This window comes from Rhea americana, unplaced genomic scaffold (genome assembly GCF_003343005.1).
Source record: "Rhea americana isolate MKP2758 unplaced genomic scaffold, rheAme1 scaffold_70, whole genome shotgun sequence".
NCBI lineage: Eukaryota > Metazoa > Chordata > Aves > Rheiformes > Rheidae > Rhea > Rhea americana.
Window position 1 is genome coordinate 2,567,010 of NW_028186868.1, and position 21,417 is coordinate 2,588,426.

At 38.4% G+C, this 21,417-nt stretch overlaps 1 protein-coding gene across 5 annotated transcripts in view; it reads right to left on the reverse strand.

The window, feature by feature from the left end:
* Window positions 1–21,417, reverse strand: part of FARS2 (phenylalanyl-tRNA synthetase 2, mitochondrial) — a 256,063-nt gene that overhangs the window by 171,313 nt on the left and 63,333 nt on the right. For all 5 annotated transcript variants that reach the window (XM_085321692.1, XM_085321694.1, XM_085321693.1 and 2 more), the window contains 2 exons: window positions 17,381–17,540; window positions 6,728–6,859 (listed from right to left, as the gene is read on the reverse strand). In XM_085321692.1, coding sequence (XP_085177818.1) covers window positions 6,728–6,859; window positions 17,381–17,540 — 292 coding nt within the window. The remainder of the gene's footprint in view (window positions 1–6,727; window positions 6,860–17,380; window positions 17,541–21,417) is intronic.

The following is a 21,417-nucleotide window of genomic DNA, read 5'->3' on the forward strand; positions in this document are numbered from 1 at the left end:
TTAAACCTATAATCATATGCAAACGCGACAAAAAGTTCCCTTCACCTTACTTCAGGCCCAGCGTCATCTGCTCAGTTCCTCACTGAAGCCATAACAATACCCCCCATTCACGCTGGAAAGCTGACATTTCCTCCTACAAACCCCTACATCATTCCCTACTAGATTCAGCTTCAACCCAAGAAGCAAAAAGATGGGTTCCTTAATATTGTAAACATTAACATTACTTTCTGAGATGGAAGGTAGAAAATCTACACACAGCAGGAAACCCTTACCAATTCTTCCTAACAGTAGCTTAAATACAGCTGCCTTCATGATTCATAACCTCAGGAAACAAAGTATCAAACCAATTCCACACTAGAGCTGAATGACTGTTTTTCTAAACATTTCAAATCACCAGTCCAGTGATCTGAAGCAATTATCTCTTGTAATCATCACACCGATGTTCTCCTTCATTCTTCAACTCAAGGCTCATTAAAGGTCAACATAGCAAAATGAGAGTTACGAATCATCAGAAAAGGAAAAGAGAACACAGTCTTTATGCCAACGTACAAAAACACCGTATGCCCACAGCTTGAACATTATGTGCAGTCCTCCTACAGCAAAAACCTGTGAAAGACGCAGATGAGGACTATCAGAATGTATGGATCAGCTTCCACACAGGAAGCTAGCATATGACCAGGACCCYCTAGCCTGGAAGGAAATCACTGCCTGAGATCTAAACAAATCATGAGCAGCATAAAAAAGGAAAAAGAAACAACCATCCGTTGTGTCTGCTCCTACGAGATAAGGAGAAGCAACTGAAACTAGGTGATGACAAGAGTCAAAACAACAAGGCGGTGATTCCTCATGCAAGTTACAGAAATTCTTCTACAAGACTCTGCAGATGCTAAAGACTTACTGTGATTCAAAAAAGCACCTCAACAAATTAATGGAAAAAAATCTACAAGAGCTATTAAATACAAAGGTATCATTTTCAGTTCAGGATACCAACAGCTGTAAAAGCACATCAGGGAAGTGTTCTTATATTCTTTGTAAGGTACCTGCTTGGGAACTATCAGAAATAGGATACAGCGATCTGGTGTGCCATCCTTCGGTTATATACTTCTAGTATATACAACTTCAAAAGTTCAAAAACAGCAGGAAAAGTTGCCAATAATATGGAATTATCTTTAAAATGTCCTTTTTTAAATAACTGGGCTTTTTTTGGTCTCTAGGTTTGGGGTAAACTTTAGTTCAATTTTCATGCTTCCCCACCCCCAGCTAACATATTGTGCAACACTGAGCAGTGGGAATATTGCCACTGATTTCAATCAGCAAAGGATCACACCCTAACTGCTTCCAATTTCACAGGTACTAAGCAACATTATGCGATCACAGTCTCTGAGTAAGCAAATACCCTGTATTCCAAGGTTGCAATCATATAAGCCCCAAAAGATCTGTGAACTTTAGCACCTACCAATGAGCACAATCTCTGCAAATCTCAAACAAGTCTCTAAAAGCACAGAAAAACGTCTTATGTCAACTGATACTAGTTCTACTGTACTACTGCGTCTCCTATCCTCACCGTGGACCTAAAACTGAAAGTAATTACAACTGTGCTATAAAAGTTTCTATATTTTTCCAGCATTAACTAGAGTAAAAATAACTTTTCTTTACATTAAAATTAATATACAGCATTCCTATTCCAGTACAGTTTAAGATGACAAACAGAATGCACATAACAATGAAAAGTTAAATGGTATTCTAAGTTAGATTTTATACTTTTTAATGAATATTAAATTATAATAGTGAACTTCTCTATCCATCCCACAGCAAACAGTTGCTCTAGTTTGGCATTTTTGGTCATAGGGAAACACGTAACATCATTCCTTACAATTCTGTATATCCTTGCAATACAGCATATTTTTCAACAATTTAAATAAAACACTGCAGTAGCATATATGTTTTACTTTTTCTTTTAAAAACAGTTATTATCACTGTCAGACATCATATTCTCCATGTAGTTAGAAGCAGAAGACTTTCCTGAATGCAGAACAACTCAAAAAACACTCAACATCTGGATTGGCTTTAATAGAAATGGTACCTACAGCTCTTCTTACTTTGTGTTTTCCCATTCACACATCAAGACAGCAGGAACCTTCCTTGCTGTTAACATAGAAAGTCTGAATGGTTCGCAAAACTGGATCAGCCCCACTACCCAGTGAATGACTAAGAATAAGGCTGGTTGCCCCTCTCTCAGCAAAATCCAAAAGTGGTTTAACATTTAAAGTACGTGAAATGTTAAGGATGCCATAAAATACCAGTGAAGTTTGCCGACAATAAAGGAATGAGTGTTCTATTTGAGAAATTTTAACAAAAAAAAGATGTTTTGTTTTGTTACTGCTCATATTTGGGTTCTTTATCACACCTGCGCTGTGCAGACACGTCAGAAACTGGAAATCTAAACGATTAAAAAGCACAAGAAAAAGAATACTACAGAAGCTCTTCACAGACATCAAAAGAAGAAAAAAAATAGCAGAATGGAAAGGCAGATGATGAACAATATTCTTAGTATTTTTGAACAAATGTGACGATTTTTACCTATGACCAGCACATTTCTATTTACATGTACCAAATGACTGTATCACATTCTACTTAAAAGAGGCTGAAATCAAAGAAGGGCTTCTTCCTAAACATAAGAAGGCATCAGAAGACTTCAACAGGCTATTCTGTTTTGAAAAATAACAATTTAACAAATGTAATGTCAATTCCATAGGGTAGTAAAGCTACACTGGAACTCTTCACTCAAGACTGAAAATCTTAAATGATCTGTCAATACCACCAAAATTTGCTGCATACATAGTTTAACCTCCAAGGAGCTACAGCGAAGTATTTCAGGCAGGGAGCTGTCATTACAAGATCTGCCAGTTTGATAGAATCATCTGACAACACAAAGAAACAGCTGCTTCATGCCTAATATGCWGCCCCTTTGACCTCGTCTTTTAACATGTCCACTAAGCTTCTTCAGTTACTACATATATATTATAAATATATGAAACAAAATTGCATAAAAATCATCTGTGCTGAAGCATCCTCAAAGACTCTTTAAATTACAACTGCCAAAGATCAGCAGGCACATCCACCTTATGCTTTGAGTGATTGTTTCCGATTGCTTTAAAACTAGTGTTTCWTATTCAAGTTGTAACACACAAAGCAGAAGGATCTGAGACTTTTGTAGGTAAAAGTCATCCTCCTTCCCCTTGGGAAAATACTGTTTTCTTATGGAAGAAAAAGAAATGCTTTGCCACAAACAYTGTATTTCATAAATATGTATTTTAATAGTCAGTAACAAGCAAAAAAAAGTCCATAAGTCAAAAATCCAAAACTGCAAGATACTAGAAATGCTATGGACCATATGAAAATACCAACATCTTTCTGCTAGTTATTTAGTTTATTGGAGCTCGTACTTCTTTGAAGCAAAGAACAAATTACGCACAGGCACAATACATTTCAGTAAGATCAATTCAAAGAAATATTTTTGAAATATCCAGTGTAGAGAAGCCTTCATTCAGTTTCTGTGCATTCTGTTGCAGCTTGCCCTAAAATTTCTGCAAACTCATCAGTTTCTTCTCTAATTTTTATCAGTAAGCTGATAGTATACCATGAAGAAGATCTTTCTGCTTTTAGCCTGTGAACTGGCACAGCAAGACAACTGAAATACTCCTTTAGCACCAGGTTAGCCAGCCAAAAAATGAGGATCACTTTTCTTTTTCATTCAGCCTTACTGAGCTGGTTTCTGGTAGAGCCTGTGAAGAGACTGAGGTAGGAACATGCAATTCCCCAGTGTCTACTCTAGACAATCTAACAAAGGAAARATTCAGAGCATCTAGGCATAGGCACCAGTGTTCACTCCCTAGTCACAGGAGGTACATCCATATTGTGGGTCAGAGTAGTGAGGCTAGATGCTTAATGTTAGGCATTGTACACCTATCTGTAGTTAAGGAATTTTGTAACCAGTAAGCAAGTGTCAGGGGATGGGGAGAGCGGACGAGAACTACAAGTGTTTTTCCTAAGTATGTTTTTTTGAGCAGTCCAGCTCAATTTCTTTCGCCTATGATTCTCCACTGACTGAAAATAATGCTGCCTCTCATATAGGTTAGCAGACAGTATTCTGAACCAAGGCACAAACAGAAAGCTATTTGGAAGTCACAGGCCTCCTCTCCTGGGCTGATGAAGATCCTACTCCTTGCTCATCTGCACCAGTTTAAAAGTGAAGGTTTTATTTTAACCTAAGAGTCCTACATAACCAACATGCTTTGGACGTGTACTCTGACACCAATACTGTAGTAATGTAACTCAACTAAAAGTTTTGGTGCTTTGAAGAGATTTAAGAGCATGGGACCAAGATAATAAGCAAAGCAGTGATCATGGATACTGGAGGCACAAGGGATATCAGAAAGGKGCAAAACAAGGAACTATTAAAAAATCACTGCTGTATGAATCTAGGATGGCATTGGAAGGCACTCCAGTACTGCTAACATAAAAGCTGAAGGAGCTAGGAAAGAAAAATTTCACCTTCACCCCTCTTCACAGAAGCTCTTCTTTTTGGATGCCTGGAATTTCAACTTCRGACAAAGGTAGCTTGTTGCCATAACACTCAAAGTTATGGGTTAGCAGAAGCAAACCTGGCTTCACCAAGCTGGCACTCCAAGAACCTACTGCGATTTAAACTGCTGTAAAATAGCAATAAAGAAAAGAATACTGGGAGCAGCAGCAAGCAAGGAAGACTGGCATTTGACTTGTTACTTGACTGAAAACATTAACTTACCTTGCCATCATTGTTGTTTTAAACCAAAGTAACTAATTGTTAGCCAATGCAAATTATGACCATACTTCTTCCTCATTTGTGGCAAGCAGATTCCAATGCTTCAATAAAGTCACATCAAGAGGCATTAGACTTAGCTTTTGTAGCCAAGTGTTTTTGCATAGCCACTGGAGGGAGCAGAAAAACAAAATCATGGCTACACAAAGTGCAATTCTCACCAACAAAGTAAGAAAATGATTGGTGCTTCCATGACAAAGAGTTTCAGCCCTTTAAAAATCTCTTGTTAATGGAATAAAAAGAATCTTTTTTAAAAATCAGTAACATATTTTTTAATTAACAATGCAAATCTAAAAGTCATTCAAAATCTGAACTTGAATTACTAGATTTGTGCGTTTCTTGAAAGATTAGAATTACAATAAACAGCTAGGACAAAAGTTTTGGTACAGAAGGGGTATAATTTTGAAGACCATTACTCAGAATGTGACAAATAGCTGAAGGTATATTAAACTGAAAGGTTTGGTTGTGGTAGAAAACTTTTTGCTGGTGTTTCATGCACATTGATTCACAGATATACACACATACAGACACACACACACACACACACACACACACACACACACACACACACACACACACACACTAATTGCTCTGAGACCACAGTTTAGCTCTTCTAACACACATTAAAGGAACTTAAACAGAAGAGAAAACTTTTCAGCAAGAAAGCTTGGTCATTAGTCTATTACATCTGATTAAAATACTATTACATAGTCTTTCATTTTTGAGGCTGATCAGAATCTGTATTTATCACACTATGAACATGATAGCCCTAGAAATATCTTTAGCATAAACCATTAACCCTTTGGGGAGGAACTCGGTGGTAAGAGGATTTACATTTTAAAAAGGCAAATGGTCACATTAAAACACATGCAAACTTTGAAGAAAACAAGTAGCCCTAAGTACTTGGAAAATTGAGCTATTTATAGTCAGCAGATTTGAACTTCCAAAGAAAGAATTTACAGCACATTAAAAGACAATAGCTCAGGAAAGCAACTGCAACAAAATTAACTGAGATAACATAGCTACTTGAAAGAGCACTTGCAAGAAATAAATAGATCACGTCCAAAAGGCTTCCATTCCTAACAAATAACACTGAAAGACTGACTGACAGAGGTCTGAGCACCTACCAGCTGCACTGCACTTAAGCAAATTGCCTGTTCTCCACCAATGAAAAACAAGCTCAGAAAACTCTCAGTATGAAAATAATCAGAAAGAAATGTAAATTTCTCTCTTTCCTTTCTGCTTACGTGCAAGTTCTAGAAGGCAAGTCATGTTAGATGACATTTCTCAGTAATAATTCCAACTAAATTAAATGATGCTGCTCTTAGTGCAGTTTCAAACTCATAAATAACCTACTTGAAGAGCAAAAAAACCAAAACAAAACAAAACCAGAAAGCAACCTATCATTTACCCAACAACCCAGCAGCAGTATGAAAGATGTCACATTCCTCTCTCTACGCTTTAGAGATAATGGAACATTCTGATAGTCCAAATATTAGGGGATGCTATTTGTTTATGACACTTAAATSTGAACTACAAGTGCACTTGACTTCTCTTGGAAGACAGAAAAATAGATGCACCAATCCATTAGCTTATCTTTTAACGCTGAGATTTATCTGTCTCCTCACCTCACAAAATAAAAGACAAACTTTTTGTTCACCGGCTCCAGCTCACTCACTCAGTTGACAGGTTGAAATCAYCGCATGCAAGGTCTGCCTTCCATCTGAGGACTATTTGTTGTTGCTGCTGCTGCTAACAGGGATGACTGTACTCACCAGGGAGTAGGGGGCATTTCAGACTGTGAAACTGACTGCACTAGAAGTGTTTGCTAACAGAGATGTCAATGAAGGAAAGGGGTTTCAGTACCTGAGTTAACTAGCTGTTGCTCCATGACCCCACAGCCCAGGACCTCCAGCCATTCTCCTTGGAAGTTGATCTCCATCTCAAAGGAAGGGTGAGTAAACGGGAAGTAGCAGTCCACCCATCTGACTTGCAGTCCTGTAGCAGTGTTTAAAAAATAAATAAATAAATACAAATGGTGCATGTTTAAAAGGCCATCCCTCTAACCATCAGTAAAACTTGCTCTTCAGCTAATGACACCAATTACAGCAATCCAGACAAAACAAATAGCAAACAAACTAATTTACAACGCTTGTGCAAGGCAATAAATCGTAAAACTTGTGGAAAAAAATGACCATGTCTTTTCTAATATGAAAAACACTTTGTGCAATTCAAGCACCCTTTGAAACCAAATCAATCATTTGTCAGACTCTAGCATTCACCTGGCACAGAATGAAAATGAGCCCGGATCATGGGAAGGTGGGTAATTTTGTTACTCTCTTATTCTTGAAATGACCAACTGCTCCTCACTGGAAAGGTAAAATCTTTAGTTTTTTGTTGGTATTTTACTGACCATTGAAGCAGATGAAACTTTTTTTACTATTTTTTTCATCCTTTTTTTTCATACACATCCATCAGAACCTATTTAAAATACAAAATGATTCCTTCTATATATGTTTAGATAGGAACATTAAAATGAACTGTTAATGCATGCACATACATGCTGAAGGCACAAGCACACAGAGTCCCCAAAGGGGGCCGATATCCTRTTCTGGAGCTTGGAGGACGCAGAGTGGAACTCTCTGTGGATGCGAAGTGCAAGGGAGCAGCAGTAGTCCATAACTTGCTCTGCTCCCCTCCTCTTTGCACCTCTGAAGTACCACTGAGGAACGCTAGGCAACATCTGGCATCACAGAGTAGGGCAGCAGAGCCAGGAGAGGGCAAGGCCTACAGTGTTGCCAAATACAGAGGTGCTGTCAAGACCCACATTATATTTGATGGGTGTTAGTTCTTGTAATCATTTACGCAAGTTTTCTTTCTCTAAAGAGATTTTTCTAGTCATTAGGTTTGCAAGAGAAAAACGGTTTGGAAACATGAACCTTAAAAATCGAGAACTGAACTGCCATTATGGCCTTACCCTCAAGACCACTCTTCCCTTCAGTTAAATCAAATTCTAATCTGCTTTATGATCATTAACAATCAGACAGTCCTACTTTTAAAAATAACGGGTGGAGCAAAGATTGTTTAGGTAATGATAACTGTTAACCGCTCTGTTTTGTTTTCCTGGACTTTTTTGAAGAGAAACTTTAAGCATAAAATTACGCCATTTCTATTGAGAGATTCTCAAATTAAAACATTTTCTGTAGCCTGAAGGGTTAGATTTTCTGCGATCATTTCTGAAATATTAAATATGGCTACAGAAATATACACAATAAGTTCTAACAAATGCATGTATAGATAGCCAAAACAAAAGATCTGACAGTCATAAAGTACTTTGCTGGACGCTATGAACTTTCAAATGGAGACGTAGATTTCAAAACATGTACATTGGTACTTCTAGATTTTCTTAAGAATAAACTTCAGAAAATTACATGAATGATAGAGTAGTGTTCTGATAGCTTTCATGCACACAATTCACAAAACTGAAATATTAGCAGTCAGACCATTCATAACCGCATTGTGACTTAAAGCAATCACTTCACTGCTTGTTTATGGGTGTAACAATACAAAATATTACATAGATGAAATGCATCAACAATAGTACGGTATGTTAAAAATATACTTTTTAATTTCCTGATCTTTTCACAAATGCAGTTTAATCCTAGGCCTGAAGTACAACTTTGCACTCTCCATAAAGCTAAATACATACGAGATGTTTTCATTTAGTCTGCAAAATTTGCAACTGCAGCAAGAATGACAGCAAATATTCAAGTCAAGTCATTCTCAATAACATCATTCTGATGATGCTTTCTTTTTAATCCTCTGTTTACTTCAAAATGAAGTTTTGGGGGGAAAAAAGAAAGGATTTCTATGGTTTTCATTCTTAATTAAAATAAATTTTAATAAAAAACATTTAAAGATCTTTTTTCATTTTGACTTTTAATACATGTAGGTACTTTTCTTAAAGGATAGTTGTTTTAAATGCAAATAAGCAAACAAACAAAAACCCAAATAAAAAACAAAACAAAATAAATCCACCAAGAAGAAACAAATTTGACCTTCACCTGTTCTCTAAATTAATAAATATGTCCATACAAGACAATAATTTTATTTACACAAGGTCCAGGACAATTGGGAAATACCTCTGTAGTTTATATTCAAGTGTTCTTTAAGACTTTGGGCTGTGTACGACTTTACTGCAAAGCAGAGGGTGCTCGGCTGTCTGCAAGATTAAGCCTTCTAACAGCATTCTATTGACTGTCACAGAACGAATGGGTACATTTATTATTTAGAAACAAAATATTGTCTTGGTGCTCAACATATTCCCAAAGAATAAAGGACTTTGCTCATTCTCAGCAAATTAAAACACTAAAGATTTAAAGGACTATGAGCATTAGGGCTTCTGTAGTCCTACATAATTTACCTGTTTAGGCTTAATTTTCTTCTTCTCAGACTATCCTCTACATGAACCTGGCAAAAAGTATTTTTTCTAGAAATTCTGGAAGATTGAGACATGCAAATCTGACTTAAAGCAGAGACACTTAATAGAACTTGGAATCTAATAAAATGTCTGATCATCAGCTATATACTAACTTCATTATTTCAAAGGGATTATTTATATTAGCGAGGGACATGTGCTCAGTTCACTGTGTCGCAATGTCCAGGGGAGTCCTTCAGTGGATAAATTGAGCGTAACAGTTTAAGCACCATGTCACCAATGAGTGAAGAAAACATGGCTAGTTATTGTTATTTTTAAGTAATGAATCCAGGTAAGGAAATGGATATAGCTTGCACGCAAAAGTAAGGGTGTTACCAGATCTTAAGCTAAACTAGTAGCTGTCAGTGTTAGTCTAATTGAGTCTCATAATGAGAAAAGCTTGACCAAAGGCGCCCCCACCATACACACAYGCAAAACTCAAACAAAACAACCCCCCTACACACACACCATTAAAAGCAGCCCATTGCTATGCCACAGCAGAGAAGCAACAAAGCCAGGGACCCAGATGGTCTTCACTGACCAGAAATTCTCTTTGTTCCCGTAAGGATTATTTTTACAGAGGGATTCTATGGGAGGAAAAAGGAAAAATTGCAAAGTGGAAGCTACTGAGCACAGAAGGTATTAAAACCTGTCCACTTGAGAAGTGTGGCAGTTCCCAAGTATTCTGCACTTCATTACTTCAGCTAATTCATCTCACTACAACAGACGGGAGCTGGCTGACCATAAACCTACTTTAGCTCATGCTTTTCAGAAGTTATTAGCCAGACCCTTATGCCCTCAATAAAAGATTTTTCTTTTTTAAACCCCCTTACACTCATAGATCTCAGAGCACTCTGCCAAGGAGATGTCATCACAACAGACTTAAAAGAAGAAAGACGAGAACAATGTGCTTGATTTTAAATACATTCAACAGCTATTCTATGAGAACTAACAACAGTGGTAATATTAGTTAAAGCGTGGTTTTATTCATCCTCCTGCCACCTCTCATAGGTGTCTAGGAATTTGGTAGATAATTAAAAAATGTAAACTGGGAAGAGAAAACTTTCTTGAAGAGAATCTAATAAAAATATTAAAACATAATTTAAAAAATGTAGAACATCTTCAACTCCCACTCAAAAATCACTATGACTAACTTTGAGCTCAAAGCCCTTTGACACTTCACCTGACTTCATTACAAGTTTATCTATTTTTCAAAACAACCATTGCTTAGTTCATTCATTCCTCCTAGCAGGATGATAAGAGACCTGATCATAAAGGCAGTACTCTCCAGAGGAAAAGGATGAACAGCTCAGCAACTGCATATTAACTACCTGGAAACATCCCAAATATGCCAATTAGCATATGCCACCTGGCCATTAATGAGGCCATAATCCACTGCCCAACATGAGGCATTTTTATTGCCATGAGTGACATGCGAATGATGGCAGCCCACGCCTGAGACTGCTGTCGGTTGAAATACCTGAGACTGATATTTCTATCTCCCAGTCAGCATTTTGCCAGCAGAACTTTCGGAGATGAGGAGGAAATCAGTGTGTGCTTTTTCACATCTTGCTTGCTGGGAGTCAAGCATCCAATTCCTAAAGATCCAAACAAGCGCTACTTTCACAGCAAAAATTGTTCTGCATTTCACGGGTTTTCCTCTTCCTGTATATCCCAACATGCAAAATCTTACATTTAGGCAGTTGTAGAAGCAGAAATGCAGGTACATTTCTGGACAGAGGATTGGGGGTGAGGGGAAAGGAGTTGAGTGAATTTTAGAATCCCTTATAAGCAAAACCATTCTTAGGTACAAATAGGACCTTTAGCAAAGAATTGTGAAGAAAACATGTCTCTTAACACTAGCATCAGTGGAACAGCTGGGCAACCCAAATGAAGTTTAAATCATTTTCAGGAATTGGTCACTTAAAGGACATAAAAGTTGTGCAAAGCTATATCCAATTTTATATCTATCAGTGGATCCCTCCACAAAGATCACTGGATCTTCATAGCCTTTTTTCCTGCAGCAATCATTGATTCCATTAAAGTCAAAGTTTCTCATTTGCTTTATATTCATTTCCTGAGCCTAGTCATGAATAAACCAAATACGATACATATTTCTCAGGGCACTGTTAAGCAAAGTAAATGAACTATAAACTATACAGACATAAGTAAGTGAGTTGGTCAAGGGCAACTAAAGCAATGCTTTCTGAGTTACTATTTGCTCTGTCTTATTTAACAACTTCCCTAATGAGATAGAAATGAGGGCAACAGCTTGCTAGTTATATGTGTTCATTATAATACACTTGGAATTTACTGCAAACACTAGAAATAATAGGAGAGGTACAAGGCTCAGAAGCGTCAGCAAAAAGCAAAATGAGAATTTGTATGAAAACAGTCCTTGGAAAGTAGTATACCTGAGGAAAAGAATAAGACATAAGTTATTTAATAACAAGAAATGAACTAGGACCTACTGCTTACAAATAAGAAAGATTTATTTGAAGACATGACTGTCAACAGAAACCTTGGCTGCAGTGATCGTAAGATCACAGTTTAAGATCCTAAGGGGTACGAGGAAGATAAATTACAAAACAAAGATCCTGGACTTCAGAAAAGTAGATTTCAACTCGCTCATGGAACTGTTATGAGAGATTCCCTGGAGCCTGCCTTTCAGGGCAGAGCAGCTGAGAGACTTTCAGAGACAGCCTTCTCAAAGCACAAGAGCAGTCTATCCCCTCAAACAGGAAACAGCTGGCAAAACATAAAACCAGCCTGGTTAAACAGTGAGCTATGGAGAGAGTTCAAACGCAAAAAGAAATGTAGGAGATGGAAAAGGGTACAGGCTCCTAAAGAGACAAACAGAAACATTACTCAGGCTAGTTAGAAAGGTAAAAACCCAGCTGGAGCTCAAAATGGCAGGAGACATCAAGAATAAGAAGATAGGTTTCCACAGGGAAGTCAGGGGCAAGCAGAAGTACAAGGAAGATGCAGGTCCTGCTGCTGACTGAGGCTGGCAAGCTAGTTACAAATGACACAACAGGCTGAAGCACTCAATGCCTTTTTTGCTTCAGTTTTCACATGTAAAACTAGTCTCCAAGTCCTGATTTCAAGAAGCAAAACCAGAGAAACGATGAACCACTGATAGTAGAGGAGAGTTGAATTAGGGACCAGCTATACAAACTGGACATATATGAGTCAATGGGAGCTGATGAGACTCATTTGAGGTGCTAAGATAGTTGGCTGATATCACTGAGGATCATGGAGATCAGGGCAAGTCCCAGTGAAGAAGAGGGCAAATATTATATCTACCTACAAAAAGGCAAATAAAGAAGAACAGGGAAACTACAGAACAGTTAGTCTCTGGGAAAATTACAGAACCAGTCCTCATGAAAGTTATTCCCAGGTACAGATTTGGGATTTGGGAAAACTAACATGGACTTACCAAGGGTAAACCATGCTTAACCAACTTGACTGCCTTCTATGATGAAACAGTTTGCTTAGTGGATGAGAAGAGCGCTGTAAACATCAATTACCTTGATTTTAGCAATGCATTTGACAGTCTTCCAGAACATCCTTATTGGCAAGCTGGTAAGATACGAACTGGATAGGTGGACCACAAAACTGGCTATGTGGGCAGAAAACTGGCAGCGCTACCAAGAGTGGTGGTTAATGGCTCCAAGTTGAACTGACACCTGGTTGCAAGCGCATTTCCTCAGTAGTCAGTGCTAGGTCTGATAATATTTAGTACCTCAATAAATGATCTGAATGGCAAAATTAAATGCACACCAAGTTTGCAGATGACACCAAACTGGAAAGAGAGGTAGATAAGCCAGAAGGAAGAGCCACCATTCACAGAGACCTCAACAGGCTAGAAGAATATGCCAACAAGAACTGCATGAGGTTTAACAAAGATAAACATCAAGTCCTGCACCTGGGATAGTGTAATCCCAAACTCCAGTACAAGCTAGAGTCTGACTGGTTAGGACGTAACCCTGCCAAAAGGGACCCAGGAGACAGCAAGCTGAGCGTGAGTTAGTAGTGAAGGCAAGCCAAGTCCTGGGCAGCATGAGCAAGAGCACAGGCTGCAGATTACAGGATGTGATTATTCCATGCTACTTGGCTCTTGTCAGGCCACAGCTGGAATAGTGTCCAGTTCTGGCCCCTTAATTCAAAAAACTACACTGAAAAGCTGAAGAGGGTCCACTGGAGAGCCACCAAGATGACTGAAGGATTGGAGAACTTGACATATGAAGGAAGACAGAAAAAAATGTTTTGTTCAGCCTAGAGAAGGGAAAACTTGGCAGGAGGAGGGAGGAGGGAGGGAACTAATCACAGTCTTCCAATACTTAAAAAGTAGTTATAGAGAAGATGAAGGTACTCTTCTCACAAAGTGTCTCGGTGTGGTGACACAACAAGAGACAATGGGCACCAGTTGCTCCAGGGAAAAATCTGCCTGGATGCAAGAAAAAAAGAAAGCATGAATTGCTTCATCATGAAAGCAATTAACTATAGGAATAGATTCCTGAGAAAAGTGCCTGTTATCTTCCTTGCTGGAAATATTCAAGACCTGGTTTGACAGGGCCCTGGATAACCTAAGGCCTGATTTCAACAAACGTTGGACCAGATGATCTCCAGAAGTACATCTAACCTATGCTTTTCCTCAATTCTAAAGAAGTCATGGCAAAAAATACGGTATTGGGTAGTAAATTGTAAGTCTGCAATCAGAAGGAAGGGGAGTGAATTTTGGCCTGTTTATGTAGAGCAACAAATCACAGAACCAGAACAAAGTAATTCTTTTCCGTTTGCCTTAGCAAGATTACTTCCAAATCTCTAGGGGTATAGAAAGCTTTGGGCAAACTACAGAAGGCTTAGAGGAAAAACTGGAGTTGGGGAAGACTGACCTAATGTGTGAGGAAAACTAAAAACAGTTAACCTTGTATAGTCTGGTTACAAGTTAACTTAGATGAGACCCAATTACTTCATTGCCAGATCTGAATGCAGAGGTGAAAGTTCAAGTTAATTTTTACATTTTAAAAGTGTGCACAGTATCTGCAGATAATAGAAGAAAATTAAGAAAGGTGATCTCTAGGCTGAATATTTGAAATAGCTCCCTGACAGCAAGATCTCATGAAAGAAATGGAAAGAACATCACTTGCAGAATGCAAAATTAGGCAACACACACCATTAGAAAATGTAAGAAAAGGAACTGTCTTACATTGTCAAGAATTTAGGACACATGACTGCATGTTCTAGATCTCTGGCAAATCCAGGAAAAAATAAAAAGACAATATATAGATGAAACTTTTAATGAAGTCTTTGACCTTTCATAACCTAGTGATTTTTAAGCAAATTTTGTTACATTATTTACTGGCAGGTACAGTCCACACTGAAGTCCTCAGTACTCCTGATAGTGCAGAGTAAGTCAGCTAAAGCAAAAGTGGCTCATTAAGTATTGTGTAAACCAAGCTTAAAGCAACACACATTTGGTATGTAATGAAAAAGGAAAAAAAATAAAATTAAAAAAAAAAAAAAAAGGTCAGTGAAATGGACGGTTAAACTTCAGAGTTCCTCAGTCTATCATGGACCTGAACTGGTAAAGTCACAGAAAAACACTGCAGAAGCACAGCAATCCAAGTTTAGAACTTCAGGCCTAAGCTACTTTATGCGTAACTAATTTGCATCTAACTCAATCTTCAATCTAAACAATCTGCCTGCAGGTAACAGAGTTGACTCTATTAAAACACAACATTTCAGTAGTTTTCTGTAGCTACGTACATGCTATCCAGCTAGAATACATGTGACTTAACTGCAATATTCTGTGGACAGTTTGGGCTGTAAAGAATACAACTACAGTGAAGTATAAAAACAATAAAATTTTTGGTTTTAATAGAACATGAGGCCTTACAGAATATCCACAAGAAGAAAAATTACACAATTTTTCTAAAGAACAACAAATGCAGTAAAACAGATTCTTAGCTTTAATAATTTTCATGTCTCAGCTCCCTTAGATTTTTAATTTAAAAACATACCATAAAATGGAGAGTAAAATGAAAATTAAAAGATGAAAGCGGTCAAGAGAAATTTAGTTATGCATGCCCCAGGTCACTTGCACTGTACCCATCTTGAATGTCTACTGTCCAGTGTGAAGCTTGTTTCTGTGCGTACTGCTTTAAATTCCTGTTTTTATTGACAGCTTAAAAAAAGATCAAGATAGCAAAGGAGAGGTAGCTTCACATTTCCAAGAATGGAGGGGAAAAAAAAGATACGTTCATATTCAAATCATTACCCCGTCTCTGTGTTTCAGAAAAAGAGCATGTGAACAGAAGCAGAAAAGCCCTGCAATAAAAGGAAGGAACCTACTTTCAGCTTGCAGGTCTACAATCATTTTTTTAAAAATGTCTGTCTAGCCATTGTATGGACTGTAGAAGAATTAATAATAGGCAACATACTGAAGCTTAAAGTGCAGCATCTGTCAACAGTAACAGAAGAATGTCACTACAGCTTCAGATATCACTAATAACTCCCTCAAAATACTCTCTTCAACAGCACCCTGAGCATCTGAGGCACTGATCTAAAAATATCACTATTCTTATTACTCACTTTGATCCCAATTTTGTATGTTTCAAAAGGCTGCTGGTAAGTAAAATACTATCATAAGAAAAAGTAAAGTCAGGAAGTTAAAAAAATTTCCTTCCAAGTGGGATAGAACTGGTAAAAGTTCTCGTTGTTGTAAATTCAGCATTAGAATTTCAGAAGAAAATTCAAGCAGTCATATATAGGACTTGATACTATCATCAATCCACTCTTGAAACTACCACTGTAAATTCAGCAGGCATCTTAAAAGAGCTTTGAAAGTAGCCAGCACATCCCACGCATTCTAATACTATCCAGTATTTCCTCAATAAAAAAAAAAAAAAAAAAAAGAATCAGTTCAGAAGACCAGCCTCCTTGCCAGTACATAGTATTAACATATCAATTTTAACTCAGGCCATTTATAAACTCAGTTACAGAAACAGAAAGCAGGTATTTCTAAGAAGAGAATAATATTTCATTCTTACACACAGACATCTATTACCCTTCCTTACTCTAAATACCAAACAACAATTATTTTTCAGCTTTGTGCTAACTTGGCAAAGACTGCCTCCCCTCAGCTAAGAGGTTTAATATATTTGCATGAGAGCAATGCTCATGGCACTTTGTGCACATATGCAGCAAAGTATGTGCATGCAGCTACGTCTTCTCCTGTCAAGTCCCATGCTGCTAGCATGAGATTTGTTCATCRCCTGCCGCACTCCCACTGCGGTGCCCAGCTCTCAGACAGTCCCAGGTGTCACACCACAGCTCCTCTCTACCTCCAGGCAGCGCCTGGTAGGCAACATACCCGCTGGGGACGAGGGAGGCTCACGAGGACAAGGGAGAGGGGCATCCGCACAGGCTTGTGCTGTGGTTGGAATTGCCTCTCATTGCAAGACCCACGTTGACATTACATAATACATCTTCTCTAATACCTGTCTTCTGCCACATGTGAGCCTGTAGTGAGGTCTGGCACATGTCCTCACCTGTATGCACGTCCACCATATTACCCTGACACACTGGACATCAAACCTCTTCACGAATGTCTGACTCAACACAACGTGGTATACACCAGTATTCAGGAAATCAAGAGGACTGTGTACTGCCTGATTGGCTCTCCTTAGTGATTTTACAAAACTGTGCACATAATACAATTAAAAAAAAAAACACATTACAGCTGAAAAGTCAATCAATAGCAAGGTACTCTGACATTAAAAGATACTTGAATGGACCTCTTTGACCAAACTTATGACAAAAATGTAACAGTCAAAAATAAAACTGAAACTTTTATTATTATTACTATATACACTACCATACTCATTTTTCTTTTTTTAAAAAAGGCTCTTTCAGTAACACCAGCTATCAACATCACCCCTAACCTTCTTGGTTTTATTATGCAGCAACACCAGTCTCAAAGGACTGGATTCCTACCTGTGCATCAGCAGTCCAGGCAAAAAGGTGCAAGAACCTACCGTCACCAAAGATGTGAGTCATGAGCTTCATGAGCACTTGCTTCAGATTGAACTCCACCAGCCTCACTGCCTCCATGGTATGAGATTCTTGCTTGTGCGCAGTGCGATGACCTTGCTCAAACAACTGGAAATCTTCACCATCTTTAACATTGCAGAACAACTAGAACAGAAACACAAGAATACCAGTGTTCTATATTCATGGCTTAAAATGAAAGCAGCAAAGATCTCAAATGGAGTTTTATTGATTTAAGTAACAATCTCATCTGCTAAGTCTGCAGCACAAAATACAAATGCAAAGAGTGTGATTTTACACAAATTCTGTTCACTAAACAAAAAGATGAACTATTAAAAGAACAGAAATATTCAATCAATAACATTTGTTTTATTTCTATACCACTTCAATACTAATGATTAACTACAAGGAAGTATTAATTTATAAAGGAAACAAATCTCTTTAGGGTAAATGATTTTTTTGGAAATTCTGTTACTCTGAAAGCCAGAACAAAGTACATTGTATAGTATATCTAAACTATATTCCAAAAGCTGTAATACACAATAGCATTAATCACTGCTTAGACATTTTTTAATATTTAGTTTTTTCTAAAAGAAATACAAAAAAATCTATATTTTGTTAATTTTTATCTGCAGTCAAATTAATTTTTACATAGAACTTGGTCCCATAGAATGGGACTTCAAACCGTCTATGTCTGATTTATCTGCAGTACGCTACATTCCTACAAGGGCTACCATCTTCCTGAGTTTCTTTTGACACATCACCTTTCTGTGCACCCAAATTTTGCCCATGTGGAATTTAAGGGTTTGCGATCTTGGTGTGGTGTTTTCAGATTAATTACAAAGCACGTGGTCAGGTGATCCACTGCGTTTGGGATGTGACAAACTTGCTGTGCCTGTAGATGCTGCTCTCCATCACATCTGAGCAAATAAAAGTTGCCTGGTGATATATTTCTGTCCAGGAAATCCCAGATAGGTATGTACCGGCAATTCTAATTTCTCTCAAAGATGCAAATAAACCATTCCTGTTAAGTTATGTCATTAAAGAGTCTGTCTTGGGGAGATAGACAGTTTTATACTGTGAAGAGGACTCATGGTGGAAATTCTTACAACTATACACAAAATACAAATTACGGAGGCCAGGGGGAGTTAAYTGGGAAAGTGTTTCTACTGACTTTCCCCATCCTCCTCCTCCACCTTTCTACCTTCAACCAATCACAGACACCAGAAAATTGTGTTTTCAGATTCTGCTCACAGGAAGTCTCCTAACATAACTAACTCTTATTCAAGAGATGCCATGAATAGTGTGTAACCGTAATTCCTGGACACATATAGAATTTGTTGCTTTGATTCCAGTTTGACTTCTTTAGAGCACAAAATGGTTTTGAAAATTCAAACGAACCTCCGGTAACCTACCAAAGCTGTTCACAATTAATTTAGACTAATTTATATTTCTCACAGGTACAATGCTGTGCAGAAGGAGCTTGAGTTTACAGAGCAGGCAAACTAGCAACGAATGGGCAGAGGGAATTAAAAAAAAGAAATTACATCTAATTACATCTCCTTAGTGCACTGCAGAAAAACACAAAAAAAGGAATAAGAAAAATACAGAATAAAACGACTATTCATCAGTCAAAGAAAAAATGCTGCTACTAATCTAAAGGCAGCAGCTTGACGAAACCAGGTTTTACACTTTTAAACAATAGATTCTTTATTCAAATGCTCACCTAAAGGATTAAAGCCCCTCCTTCTTGCTGGCATTTTCCGCACTGCTTGCAAGAGGCATATGACAGCCACCCTGCTAACTAATTTACTGTCAGCAGGGCAGATCACTCACCTAACATTTGGTGTTGAAAGCCGAAGGGTATTCACAACAGCCAGCTTTAGCCTGGCGAGGCTAATCCGCTCAGTCTCCCTCCGCAGGGAGGGACAAGCTCCGTACGCAGCAGCCGTCTGCAGCGGCTAAACTAGGCTCCCGCTCTGAAATGCCCCTCTACACGTCCCTATTTCGTGTCTGTCGACTGAGGAGACTACTGTAAACCAAAAATATCCTCCTGCTCACASAGGTTTTTCCCTTTTGCACTAGAATACACCATGTTTATAAATTAGACCATGTAATTTCTCTCCATTTACCAGTATTTTAGGACAGGAAGCTCCTTTCTTCCTTTTCCACTTTACTCTTTCCCCCACCCCAAGCCTGAGACAGGTTGCTTACAACACTGGAAGGAAGGGGCTGTCTGGGCAGCAAATCCACGCAGCSTTTGTGTAACTGCACGAGAGTACTCTATTCCTGAAATGCTGCTATTGCAATTACTTTCTGAAGCAAAAATCTACTTCTGTAGGTTTTCCTGTATCAGCTATGACAGGAAAATTAGAGGAGAACCAGTTAAGTAGCCCTCTAATCTGCCAGGGTGCTCATCCTTCCTTGGGAGCCACGTGCACCCGCGAGCCGCCAGGGAAACGGACCTGCCTGAGAAGCCACCCAGGAGAAGGGAGGAAAAGGAGAGAAGTTAAACCAGTTGAGCTCCYTTCTGGGGTCAGTTCCCTTGCGGCACCAGGAGTCGGGCGGGCGCACGGGACAGGGCAGCTGTCCCTGCGTCCAGCTGTGCCCGCTCACCCGGGATGCGAAACCCCAGCCGCCAGGGAGYCACTCAAAGCAAGGAGTAACGAAATAGCCACCTCGCAGCCCCTGGCTCATTTTGTACCTTCTTCATAGCTCTCTTAAGTCCAGGACAACTGTGGACACAGTTCTAGTGAGAAAAAAAGTGCCTTGTAGTTGTATTGTTTATCCTTTTTTTTCTGCTGACAAATATTCCTTAGTCAGTAGAGGCAGTTTTAAACTGATATAACCAATTTCATCACTGTGATGATTGAACTGTGCTAAGCAGATGCCTTGGGTGAGAAACACCATAACCCTTCTATACACACAAAGCCAAGAAAGCAAATGTTTCACTCAAATGAAGAATGATTTGCATATTGCCTCACCATGTAGAAGAAAAAATAATTAATGATTTTGAGGATTTATTAGTAATTTCCAGGATTTAACAGCATATCCGTCTGATGCTACATTACAAAGAAGAAGGGAAGCAAAGTGACCTTACCATCTGGTATGACCTTTACCAGTCACATTAGGGCAGCTCCTAATAAGAATAAAGTCAAATTTGGTGACCTATAGTAGCCGGAAGATACTAATTTTTAGTTAGACAAATAAATGCTCCCTCAAAAGCACTTTACTGTATTTCTCAGCCTGGCATGGACTGAAGGAGTCACATGTGTGTTTTCAGCAAAGATCCTAACATCTTTAAAATCATTTGACAGACTTTTTTTTTTTTTTTTTTTAACTCACATCACTTCATTATCCACACACTTAGGATTCAGATCAAGTTTAAGTTTCTCCTAACAGGATGCTGACACTTGTATTAAGTTTCAGATCAGAAAGATCTATTTAAGCACTTGTCTTTCGACAATGCAGTTGTGCATTATTCCTGTCAGTCACGCACACTCCAGTATTAAAATAATGAATACATAATGCTTACATTCTCATCTTCACAAAACAAACSAGCACCTAAAACTAGCTCCACAAGAGGATCTGCATGTGCCAACGCTCAACGTTGCCATACCTAATACATTTTGACTCACTAGCCTTGACAAATATCCCTATAAATAAACAAACAGCTGCACTCTAAATCCACTTACAAATAGTAAAACCACTTCCACAACATTTTAAATTTCCTGTAACACTTAACTGATGGATTACTAATGATGCTTATTTGAAGATGGCTCATCAAAAGGAAAACTTACTGCCAGGCCCAATGAGCCTCCAACACAATGAAACTTTTAAACCTTCCCCCAATCCAGGCAGTTTCACATGCTAAAGAGATACACAGGCCATCAGCTGAATAGCAGGACACTCTTTACTGCATATCAGTAAGCCTTAGTTTTGGGAGAAAATGGCAAAAATCACTTAAGATGGCCACTTGCATGGTGGTCATCTTAATTTCTGGAGCTTTCCGTTTTCAGACCCC